At 46.2% G+C, this 11,512-nt stretch overlaps 1 protein-coding gene across 2 annotated transcripts; it reads right to left on the bottom strand.

Annotated features, from left to right (window-relative positions):
* Positions 1–453: 453 nt before the first annotated feature.
* TBC1D25 (TBC1 domain family member 25) lies at positions 454–11,295 on the bottom strand. 2 transcript variants are annotated; one of them, XM_073640398.1, is made up of 6 exons: positions 11,149–11,295; positions 8,960–9,069; positions 4,948–5,099; positions 4,645–4,766; positions 4,334–4,522; positions 454–3,561 (listed from the first exon to the last, which is right to left on the bottom strand). In XM_073640398.1, the coding sequence occupies exons 1-6, from the start codon at positions 11,263–11,265 to the stop codon at positions 2,110–2,112; spliced, it is 2,142 nt and encodes a 713-aa protein (XP_073496499.1). In that variant the 5' UTR covers positions 11,266–11,295; the 3' UTR covers positions 454–2,109. The 2 variants fall into 2 exon arrangements, with proteins under 2 accessions (XP_073496499.1, XP_073496501.1); XM_073640400.1 differs by having other exon boundaries at positions 8,964–9,069; positions 11,149–11,181.
* Positions 11,296–11,512: the final 217 nt, after the last annotated feature.

Raw genomic sequence — 11,512 nt, 5'->3', positions numbered from 1 at the left:
CTATTATGTAGTGTATGGTATCCATTCCCCATGCTTTACAGTACAGGATGCAGCCTCCGTTATCTAGACAAAACACACTTTGTTCTTAATGGAAATACCCAGTCATGGCGGATACTGGGACAAGTCCCAGGCCTTACAGGCTATTTAGATTCAGTCTATTGTCAGAATAGAAATACTATATATTATTGTATAGTTATGAGCAATATTACAAGTCTATACAATGCTAAACTGATGAAATGTAACAGTCCCACTTTGACCTATAAGATATCATTCTCTGAACCCTACCTCCACAACCACACTCAGACTGAGAGGACCCAGAGAACCTGTCCTGCAGACTATTGCCCTTTTATAATACAAACATTCTATTTATATCTGCCCCATGATTTGCAAGGAGACTATGCTGCCACCTAGTGGTTCCAGATGCCACTGCGTTTGCTTCTGGCCTGCAGTTCGTTTTCTTTTTTTTTTTTTTTTTTTTTTTTTTTTGCAATAAGCAATATTTTAGCTCTTTGTAATCCTGTAATATTCTGATTTCATTGATAAGATACAGTGAAAAAAACTAAAAAAATAGGGCAATGATATATAAGCTTATATTGATGCCTCTGACATCTAAGAATTCATTCCTTCTCCCAATTCTATAACTTCAGTATTTGCAAAAGCTGTGTGCTATCACAACCTAAAAATGAAACCATGTGCTAAGCTAAAATAGGAAAATGATACTATCTGTAAAAAAACAAAACCCACATTACACAATTTGTTGTGGTACTCTGGCTCCCCCTGCTGTCCATTTACAGCAAAGCTCTAGTCCTAATAATTTACAGTCCATTAATAATAAACTATCCTGGTGCCAAGGTGTGTGTCTATTAAATGGCACAACATCTTAAAAATATCACTGCAGATATTGGGGGTTTATGTTAGGGAGCACTTTAGAAACTGACAGTATGATTAAAAGTCTAACGTTGACGTCCATTTTGCACTGGTGGTAATATAATCTGGGGAACCCCTGTTCGAGATCAGCTGGCTATGTGCGGACTGGTTTGCCTGATTATATTGCCAGATAGATAAGCTTCATCTCTAGATTTGGCTTATACAGTCTCGACATGGCGTTCTTGCAGAACGGACCATTCATCTGCTCCCCTGGTGATTGATAGTGATTGTACAAGATGTAATTATGCAGCTTCACAGATAAACCAATAAGTGACCTGTATATGAAGGCTCAGCACTTCTTTCCTCACTTCGCTCACATGATGCACATCAGTCCAAACAGCGGTTATCCCTGGTCATATTATAGGGACAACAGAGCCCAAAAGCCTATTCTACTGCCACTGTAAATGTGACGGGCAAAAGTCCTGGGCAGAAGAGAGTCCTGGATCCAGAGTGTTTATAAAGCAGTGTATAAAATGAAAGATAACCTCCACATTAACTAGACCTGCTTGAGTGGTGGCAGAACTAGGAGGCCCAGCATCTCCTTCCATGCTTCAACTACTAACTCGGAATGACGCCATGACATGACTCGCCCACCGACCCGTTACCGATCTGGACACAAGGTCTAATTATTAATCTAGGTCTCATAAATGGCAGTCTATGTAGATAAAACTGATTTGTACGTCTCCCTGATACTAACGCTACAATAAATGTATTGATATTAACATGTTCTGGTTATAGGATATCATAGCACAGCAGACCTGACCCCAGAGCAGAAACTATTACATGAGACAGAAGTCCCTGCAGGCCCTGGTTATAATAATCTAGGTTTTATATTATTTTGGGCTTTGTTGGAACAATGTTGCTATAATTTTTTGTAACAAAGGTCCTGGTGATGTTTTCCAGTTGGGATACATATACACTTGTGGATATAAATCTAATTTCTAATGGGAAGTATATAACTAGTTTAAGAGGCCAGGATGAACAGAGGCTCAATTGAAGGTTCCAGGCCAGAAGGCTGATGCACCCGAGAGTGCTAGAAAACGGTCAAATCCGTAAATGTGTTGTTCAGTACGAGCCTGGGACTAAATTGGTTCACCACAGGAACACCAAATGTCTCGTCTGGAAATTTTCTGGGCTCTCGACCAGTGGATGAATTCAAGAAAAAGACAACAGAATGAATGGTCAGGAGGTGGAAGGAGATTCTGCAGCGGCCTCATCTCCTTCCTCCGAATCCCACACTTTAGACTGTAGGTAGTCAGCAAAGAGAGCTTTGGCGCGGTGGAGCACGCGGTTTAGGTTGTGCCTTCGGACCAGGCGGTTAAAGTGCATTGCAAGCTCATCGTAACCCATGTTTTGTTTCATAATTTGCTCACGATGCTCCAACAAAATGGAAAGACATAAAAAGAGCATGAAGGGGTTCCCTCGTCCAAATTCCTGGGGCGGAGGTAGGCTGATCGGAGCTGGGGAACTGGCCGCTGTCTGCTCAGCTTCCAGCTGAGACTCGCCTTCATCCTTAGCAGCAGAGGTTGGTTCACTGGGGTCAGTCGTAGCAAGAGATGTAGGGCTCAGAGAAGTAGGAGTGCAAGAGGTCAATGAAGGATTGGACATGGATTTGGAGACCCCCAACGAGTCAGGAGGTTTAATGAGAGGCTCTTGTTCCCAAAACCGTTCTTCATCGTCCACCTCAGTGGATTGCCGAACCTGGAGGATAGGAGTCAGAGGCAGATCCTCCGATTCAAAGCTTGACCTGCCATCATTAGCACCATAACACTTAAACTCTCCAAAGCTGGCCTGCTTCAACATTGGACACCTCTCAGGGCTTGATTCTTGCTCTCCATCGGGTTCTGTTTTTTCCAATATCATCTCTGTTTGTTCTCTCTCAGTCTCTACTTGGGTCGACGAAACCTCCTCCTCACCCTCCGGGCTCAGCCCACGGTCTGGACGCATCATGTGCCTCCTCCGGGTATTTTTTAGACATTCCCCTGGTGCACACGGAGGTCCCATAAGCTCCACTTCTTTCTCTGGAGGATCAGGAGGTAATGAGCTCCACATCACCTCTAACATTCTTAGAGCATCCTCAAAAGCAAATTCCCTCTTGAGCTCTAGAAGCAGCCAGCGGTAGCAGAAGAAGAGGTCATCTGCACCCCGAGACATTAGGTAAGTATTGAACTCTGGGTCAGAATACCGCAGCAGTAATTTGAGATGAGCGAATTTCACAGACATGCATTCCCCATCCATGCGAAAGTTCCCTTCTAACCTTTTCATAATGCCACAAAAACAGATAAAAGCATGGGCTTCATTGTCCATCACAGCCAGGATGGGTGAGGCGATGTCACTCATGCCCTGGCAGTAAGACACCTGTGGGTGGGTAACAGCGTATGTGGTTAGCAAGTCGTGCAAGGCTTGAAGGTGAGGGTTGTCCTCTGAACCTGAAAAATAGGGATGGGTACGATCTGTGCGCAGGACATCTTTCATGACGTTGCCCTGGATGAACTCCAAGTCTTCCTGGCTGCACCGATCCCTCCACTCACTCTTCAGCTGGTAATACTCTCGGGTTTTAGCTTTCATGTAATCCATACGCTCCTGCCCCGTCAGACCATCTGGGTACACGTTCAAGAGATATCGCCAGACGACCTGATCGGGAAAAAAACATAGGAGAATACAGGAACAGGGTATGGGAAATTCACATCTAATAGAGGGCAAGGAAAACACACAGAAGAAAAATATTAATACTTGCAATATATAATGCACTTTTTCACCATAAGGAATTCGACAAGTCCTATGTGACTATGGATAAGCTCGCCACTGTTGTATTCCGTGTACTGTCCTATCTCTGTACAAGTCACATAACTGAAATGCTTCTCGTCAGTCCCTCCATCTTTAGAAATCTTCCTTGTGACTGATCTATGACAATCTAACCATAAAACCTGTTCCTTTACAAAGACATTTAAGAGGTCAAACATTTTAGTTGTCCGTGAGGGTGGGGAGTCTCAGGTTAAAAGACAATATTGGTGTTTGGCAGCAGACCCATTGACCTTCCAGTTTGACTTAGAAGCAAATGGTAAAGCAAGCAACAGGGCGAGGTGTACAAAGCCACTGATGACAGACACTCAATATTTGCATAAGATGGAGTTTAAAGGGAAAATGACAAGACCAGTAAGCAACTTCTTGATTTCAATGAGTCTTCTGCTCTGATTGTTGCCCTCCAATGATTAATTCTGAGAACTTCCTACAAGGATCGGCTTATGGGAGGAGGACCACATTATAACAATCTAGAAACCCTCTTAAAACAAAAAAGTCCCAGATAAATATTGTTGGACTAATGGTTGTAATTTCATATGTACAAAAATATCCACAACAATCGTCTGACAAGTATGGATCATATTCAGAAAATATAAAACCTTACCTTTCTCAATGAAGGCTCGACGCCTCCATGGTATATACGCAGACGCAGCTCCTCGGGGCGGGTGAGCTGCCCCTCATGGTTTAGGTAGGTGTGGAATTCCACATCACTCAGCGGTGGCTTGAAAGGCTTCACATCTTCACCATAAGTCCAGCTCAGGGCTTGCTGCATCCTGGAGATTGTACGCCCAACCTGTATCCCAGGAAAGACAAAATCAGAATGTGACTATATGGCCAATAATACGTAGTCGTCCCCTGCCCCCCAATTATACAGGATCAGAAAAATCACATCAAGGGGCACAAGACAGGTCTCACCTGGGACAGGATGGACTGAGTGAATGGCAGAGCCGCGCTGAGCGTCCGCTTATCCACAAAAAACAAGTCTGTGCCAATGACATCCTTAGGGCTGATTATGTCCCAGTCTTCCAGCAGGGGACCTTAGTGTATAACACAGAGCAGAATGATGAATGGTGAGAGAGAAGTGTGACGCCCCTGCAGGCTCCACTTATCATGAAGGTGCACTGTGATTATGGCTGGCACATGGTTTAACAGACAACCTGCCATCACAGACTGCCTACTGGCAAGCACTGCCACCTTCACCTTGGTGTGATGACTTACTGTCCTCTGATGGCTTGATGTCTAGCTTCAGCTGCAGGTACGGCTTGGATGCACTGGCAAACGCGGTTCCCAAGTCCCAGTCTGACATCAGGGACAGGTAGAACTCATGTCCTTGCTTATCCCGACCCAAGTAGCTGATTCCAAAGTTCTTCCTGTGAGTAATTTTATATAAGTTTATAAATAAATTTTGTAAGTGGTTTATCTTTACATATAAGACCCACATATGCATCACACAGGTCTAAACACACATATACAGTACAGACCAAAAGTTTGGACACACCTTCTCATTTAAAGATTTTTCTGTATTTTCATGACTATGAAAATTGTACATTCACACTGAAGGCATCAAAACTATGAATTACCACATGTGGAATTATATACTTAAAAAAGTGTGAAACAACTGAAAATATGTCTTATATTCTAGGTTCTTCAAAGTAGCCACCTTTTGCTTTGATGACTGCTTTGCACACTCTTGGCATTCTCTTGATGAGCTTCAAGAGGTAGTCACCGGAAATGGTTTTCACTTCACAGGTGTGCTCTGTCAGGTTTAATAAGTGGGATTTCTTGCCTTATAAATGGGGTTGGGACCATCAGTTGTGTTGTGCAGAAGTCTGGTGGATACACAGCTGATAGTCCTACTGAATAGACTGTTAGAATTTGTATTATGGCAAGAAAAAAAGCAGCTAAGTAAAGAAAAACGAGTGGCCATCGTTACTTTAAGAAATGAAGGTCAGTCAGTGCGAAAAATTGGGAAAACTTTGAAAGTGTCCCCAAGTGCAGTTGCAAAAACCATCAAGCGCTACAAAGAAACTGGCTCACATGAGGACCGCCCCAGGAAAGGAAGACCAAGAGTCACCTCTGCTTCTGAGGATAAGTTTATCCGAGTCACCAGCCTCAGAAATTGCAGGTTAACAGCAGCTCAGATTAAAGACCAGGTCAATGCCACACAGAGTTCTAGCAGCAGACACATCTCTACAACAACTGTTAAGAGGAGACTTTGTGCAGCAGGCCTTCATGGCAGGCCTGCTAGGAAACCACTGCTAAGGACAGGCAACAAGCAGAAGAGACTTGTTTGGGCTAAAGAACACAAGGAATGGACAATAGACCAGTGGAAATCTGTGGTTTGGTCTGATGAGTCAAAATTTGAGATCTTTGGTTCCAACCACCGTGTCTTTGTGCGACGCAGAAAAGGTGAACGGATGGACTCTACATGCCTGGTTCCCACCGTGAAGCATGGAGGAGGAGGTGTGATGGTGTGGGGGTGCTTAGTTGTTGACACTGTTGGGGATTTATTCAAAATTGAAGGCATACTGAACCAGCATGGCTACCACAGCATCTTGCAGCGGCATGCTATTCCATCCGGTTTGCGTTTAGTTGGACCATCATTTATTTTTCAACAGGACAATGACCCCAAACACACCTCCAGGCTGTGTAAGGGCTATTTGACCAAGAAGGAGAGTGATGGGGTGCTACGCCAGATGACCTGGCCTCCACAGTCACCAGACCTGAACCCAATCGAGATGGTTTGGGGTGAGCTGGACCGCAGAGTGAAGGAAAAAAGGGCCAACAAGTGCTAAGCATCTCTGGGAACTCCTTCAAGATTGTTGGAAGACCATTTCCGGTGACTACCTCTTGAAGCTCATCAAGAGAATGCCAAGAGTGTGCAAAGCAGTCATCAAAGCAAAAGGTGGCTACTTTGAAGAACCTAGAATATAAGACATATTTTCAGTTGTTTCACACCTTTTTGTTAAGTATATAATTCCACATGTGTTAATTCCTTCAGTGTGAATGTACAATTTTCAAAGTCATGAAAATACAGAAAACAATCTTTAAATGAGAAGGTGTGTCCAAACTTTTAGTCTGAGATATAGATATATATATAGATATATATATATATATATAGAGATATATATATAGATATAGATATATATATATATATATATATATATATATATATATATATATATATATATATATATCTCCTTTGATGTGGGCTCCAGCGCTGAGCCAGCATCTTTCCCGGCACATGATGGCTGATTTGATCAGCTGCCATGTGCCTCTAACAGCCGCGGGTGGAATTGCGATCTGACTGCGGCTATTAAGTTAAATGTCTCTGTCAATCTCTGCCCCTGTCAAGTGATCGGGGGGCACTGATGTCATGACAGCTGGGGATCTGCAGAAGACCATGATTTATGTTACACATAGCAGGGCTGAAGCACAGGTGATCGGATGATCACAGCTTCAAGTCTCCTATTGAAGTAAAAAAAAAAAAAAAAACAATTGTGGATTTGCATTTTTTTTTTTTTCTCAATTTCATCGCACTTGGAATTTTTCTCCCATTTCTCAGTACACTATATAGTAAAATCAATAGTGTTATTCAAAAGTACAACTGGTGCCACAAAATTCAAGCCCTCATCATGGCTATATTGACGAAAAAATAAAAAAGGTATGGGAAGAAGGGGAGGAAAAAAAACAAGGCTGTGGAGTTGGAGTCGGTATAAAATGGACCTACTGACACCTAAATTATATGTAAATTGGTACCAGGGCTGTGGAGTAGGAGTCGTGGAGTCGGAGTCAGTGTCCAATTTGGTGGAGTCGGAATCTGTATAAAATGGACCGACTAACTCCTAAAATATATAATAAATTGGGTGCAGTAGTTCAATGCAGTTTGTGGGGAATATTTTTTTCATAAGAATTTGGGAAAGTTATGAAATGTCCTATAAATGTCTGTCCTATTCCTGATCTAAGGGTCTAGACCAGGGGTCAGGAACCTTTTTGGTTGAGAGCCATGAACGCCACATATTTTAAAATGTAATTCCGTGAGCCATACAATATGTTTAAAACTAAATACAAGTAAATGTGTGCATTTTATGCAAGACCAACACTTTTAAAGTACAATAAGTCTCTGAATTCTTTTTAATAACGTTGTTGTGCTGTTGCTAACCAATGATGGATAAAGTACTTCTTACCATTAATGTGACTTCTGGTGCTGCATGGTTTTGCTGATGGCTTTGCAGTCTGGTTGATATGTGGTGGTAACTGGCGTTCCCCTAATTGACTGGTTACCAGAAACGTAGGTGGTATGAATTACTAGCGTTACCTGTATTCAGAAACTCTCCGACTGATGCGGCTGCAGATTCCTGGCAGTGGAGTTTAAAATGGCTCCGCCGCTTCTGATCCGCAACACAGGAAGCCGTCACCGGGATATAAGGCGCCCACTCTCCTGACAGCTAGAGCGGCGCTTGAGCGAGCGGAGCTTAATGAATAAGCGCAGACCGGAGGAGAGCTCACCAGCAGGTATAGGGAGTTCCCGCGCTGTCAGCCATCGTTCTCCTCACCCAGTGCAAGCAGCAACTGAGCTCCGCTAGCTCAAGTGCCGCTCTAGCTGTCAGGAGAGCGGGCGCTTTATATCCCGATGACGGCTTTCTGTGGTGCAGATCAGAAGCGGCGGCGCCATTTTAAACTGTCAGTGGCAGTTAGATGATCGGTCACTCGTCTGGGAGCCAGACACAGCCTTCAAAAGAGCCACATCTAGCTCGTGAGCTATAGGTTCCCGACCCCTGGTCTAGACTTTTAGCTGAGATGAATCTGTGCTACAGTAAATTTATCACTTAAACATGAGCCATGTATGAGGGAGCCGGAGGCATGGAAAATGAGGAGTTGAAGTCGGAGGTTTGGCTTACCGACTCCACAACCCTGATTGGTGCAGTAGTACAATGCAGGATGGGCTGTACATTTTTTCATAAGAATTTGGGAACGTTATGAAATGTCCTATAAATGTCTGTTCTGTTCCTGATCTAAGGATCTCGGCGTTTAGTTGAGATGAATCTGTGCTGCACTTTATGTACACGCTCAGTAGTGAGGAGTCGTGGAGTCCGAAGTCAGGGAAATTGAGGAGTCGGAGTTTGGCTTACTGACTCCACAGCCCTGGAAAAAAAAATGAAAAATCGCTTGGGGGAGAAGGGGTTAACAATGTTCCCTTTTTTGTGTACTGATATACAAAGCAGCTCACCCACTCAGATCAAAGGCCCGGGTCAGGATATGTTGTAGGACATCCAATGAGGTGATCTGGGGGTCCACAGCGAAGGAGCGAGATTCGGGCTGTAAGATGCCTTCACATTTCTAAAAAATAAAAAAAGGAAACAAAGCAAATTCTGAGAGGAGGACACAAGTATATTACACTAAACCTGCGCACACTACACACTGCACTGTGTATTATCAACTGGTGGTCACAAAGCAGCTCATGTCAGCTTTTATTTTAGATATATCAGAAGCATCACATCACATGGAGACGAGCCTAGATTTGGTCTCACAGTACATGATGCGCAGACACTCGGACCACCAGCAGATAACATGTTCACCCCAGAAAGCAGAGGAATTAGGGTCTGCCATATTGGATTTCAGTAGGTTGCATCTTTTGCTTTCTGTTAAAATGCCAGAACCCTGTAGTAGCCGGCGGCCCCAGCATTTTACACCTTCACTCTCACGCAATGTGGAGCAGCTGTGCTTGGTACTTGTAGTGCATCTCTGGACCACTGCAGTCACTGGAGAAAGGCCCAGCACAAATGGCCTAAACAACTGGGTGCCAGGTACAGCTGTGGTCGCCAGGTACGGCTATGCTCCCAATTGTACTACGATATTTCTGAGAAATCTGGATGACAATTAGCCCCATTTAATAAGACACTGTTGGTTAATGCCAATCCACCGGCTGTGCGGAATTTGAGGGAAATGGCGAGTGTGATCAGTAGGCCGGGTTCACACGAGCGTTTGCAAAACTGTCCGTTTTTCATCCAGAAAAAATATAAAACATTTTTGCATCTGTATTGTGTTCCATATGTTTGAGTGTGTGTACGGCCGGCATGTGTGTGCGGTGCAGCGGATTTTGGTACGGGACACTGGGGGTGGGCGCCGTGGCTTTGGGTACGGGACACTGGGGGTGGGCGCCGTGGCTTTGGGTACGGGACACTGGGGGTGGGCGCCGTGGCTTTGGGTACGGGACACTGGGGGTGGGCGCCGTGGCTTTGGGTACGGGACACTGGGGGTGGGCGCCGTGGCTTTGGGTACGGGACACTGGGGGTGGGCGCCGTGGCTTTGGGTACGGGACACTGGGGGTGGGCGCCGTGGCTTTGGGTACGGGACACTGGGGGTGGGCGCCGTGGCTTTGGGTACGGGACACTGGAGGTGGGCGCCGTGGCTTTGGGTACGGGACACTGGGGGTGGGCGCCGTGGCTTTGGGTACGGGACACTGGGGGTGGGAGCAGAGGATTTGGGTACGGGACACTGGGCTTGGGCGCCGTGGATTTGGGTACAGGACACTGGGCTTGGGTGCAGAGGATTTGGATACAGGACACTGGGCTTGGGTGCAGAGGATTTGAGTATAGGACACTGGGGGTGGGAGCCGTGGATTTCGGTACAGGGCACTGGGCTTGGGTGCAGAGGATTTGGGTACAGGACACTGGGCTTGGGTGCAGAGGATTTGGATACAGGACACTGGGCTTGGGTGCAGAGGATTTGGATACAGGACACTGGGCTTGGGTGCAGAGGATTTGGATACAGGACACTGGGCTTGGGTGCAGAGGATTTGGATACAGGACACTGGGCTTGGGTGCAGAGGATTTGGGTACAGGACACTGGGCTTGGGTGCAGAGGATTTGGATACAGGACACTGGGCTTGGGTGCAGAGGATTTGGATACAGGACACTGGGCTTGGGTGCAGAGGATTTGGATACAGGACACTGGGCTTGGGTGCAGAGGATTTGGGTACAGGACACTGGGGGTGGGAGCCGTGGATTTGGGTACAGGACACTGGGCTTGGGTGCAGAGGATTTGGGTACAGGACACTGGGCTTGGGTGCAGAGGATTTGGGTACAGGACACTGGGCTTGGGTGCAGAGGATTTGGGTAAAGGACACTGGGCTTGGGTGCAGAGGATTTGGGTACAGGACACTGGGCTTGGGTGCAGAGGATTTGGGTACAGGACACTGGGCTTGGGTGCAGAGGATTTGGGTACAGGACACTGGGCTTGGGTGCAGAGGATTTGGGTACAGGACACTGGGCTTGGGTGCAGAGGATTTGGGTACAGGACACTGGGCTTGGGTGCAGAGGATTTGGGTACAGGACACTGGAGTTGAGTTTTTGCGCTCATTCTCCGGTGCACGGACAGCACTGTACACACCGGCACACAACAGAAGCCCCAACTCACCCGGACCCGGACTCGCACCACCTCCCGTTCCTCCTCCTCCTCCATCTCCATGTCCCGGGCCTCCCTCCTCCGCTGCCGCTGCTCCTCAATCTGGAGAACATCCGGGAATGACGTCATCTACAGCCCGTAAGATTCCATCCCGCCCTCCACTACTAGAGCGCGCTCCCCTGCCGTCACGTGCACTCCCTGCAGCCGCCATGTTTGTGTGTACTCCATGCTCTTCATTATGCTCCACAGACTACGACAAGATGGCTCCTGCAGGAGGGACACGCATCACGTCCTCTCACGCCGCTCTCTCCCTCCCTTCAGACTGATCTTACTCATTGTTATGAGCCCTGTCATTCTGCCCCAGCAATCACTGATA

This window comes from Phyllobates terribilis, unplaced genomic scaffold (genome assembly GCF_046119375.1).
Source record: "Phyllobates terribilis strain yellow unplaced genomic scaffold, ASM4611937v1 Scaffold_7__3_contigs__length_470593459, whole genome shotgun sequence".
NCBI lineage: Eukaryota > Metazoa > Chordata > Amphibia > Anura > Dendrobatidae > Phyllobates > Phyllobates terribilis.
This window is presented reverse-complemented; position numbering and strand designations above follow the sequence as displayed.

What these genes read in the sequence shown, in the direction of transcription:
- TBC1D25 (XM_073640398.1), bottom strand. Translation starts at nt 11,265, where the DNA reads ATGACGTCATTCCCGGATGTTCTCCAGATTGAGGAGCAGCGGCAGCGG. An exon ending in CGGGCCTTTGATCTGAGTGG is followed by an intron (nt 5,100 to 8,959) that starts GTGAGCTGCTTT and finishes AATTACTCACAG; the next exon opens with GAAGAACTTTGGAATCAGCT. An exon ending in TCGAGCCTTCATTGAGAAAG is followed by an intron (nt 3,562 to 4,333) that starts GTAAGGTTTTAT and finishes TTTCCCGATCAG; the next exon opens with GTCGTCTGGCGATATCTCTT.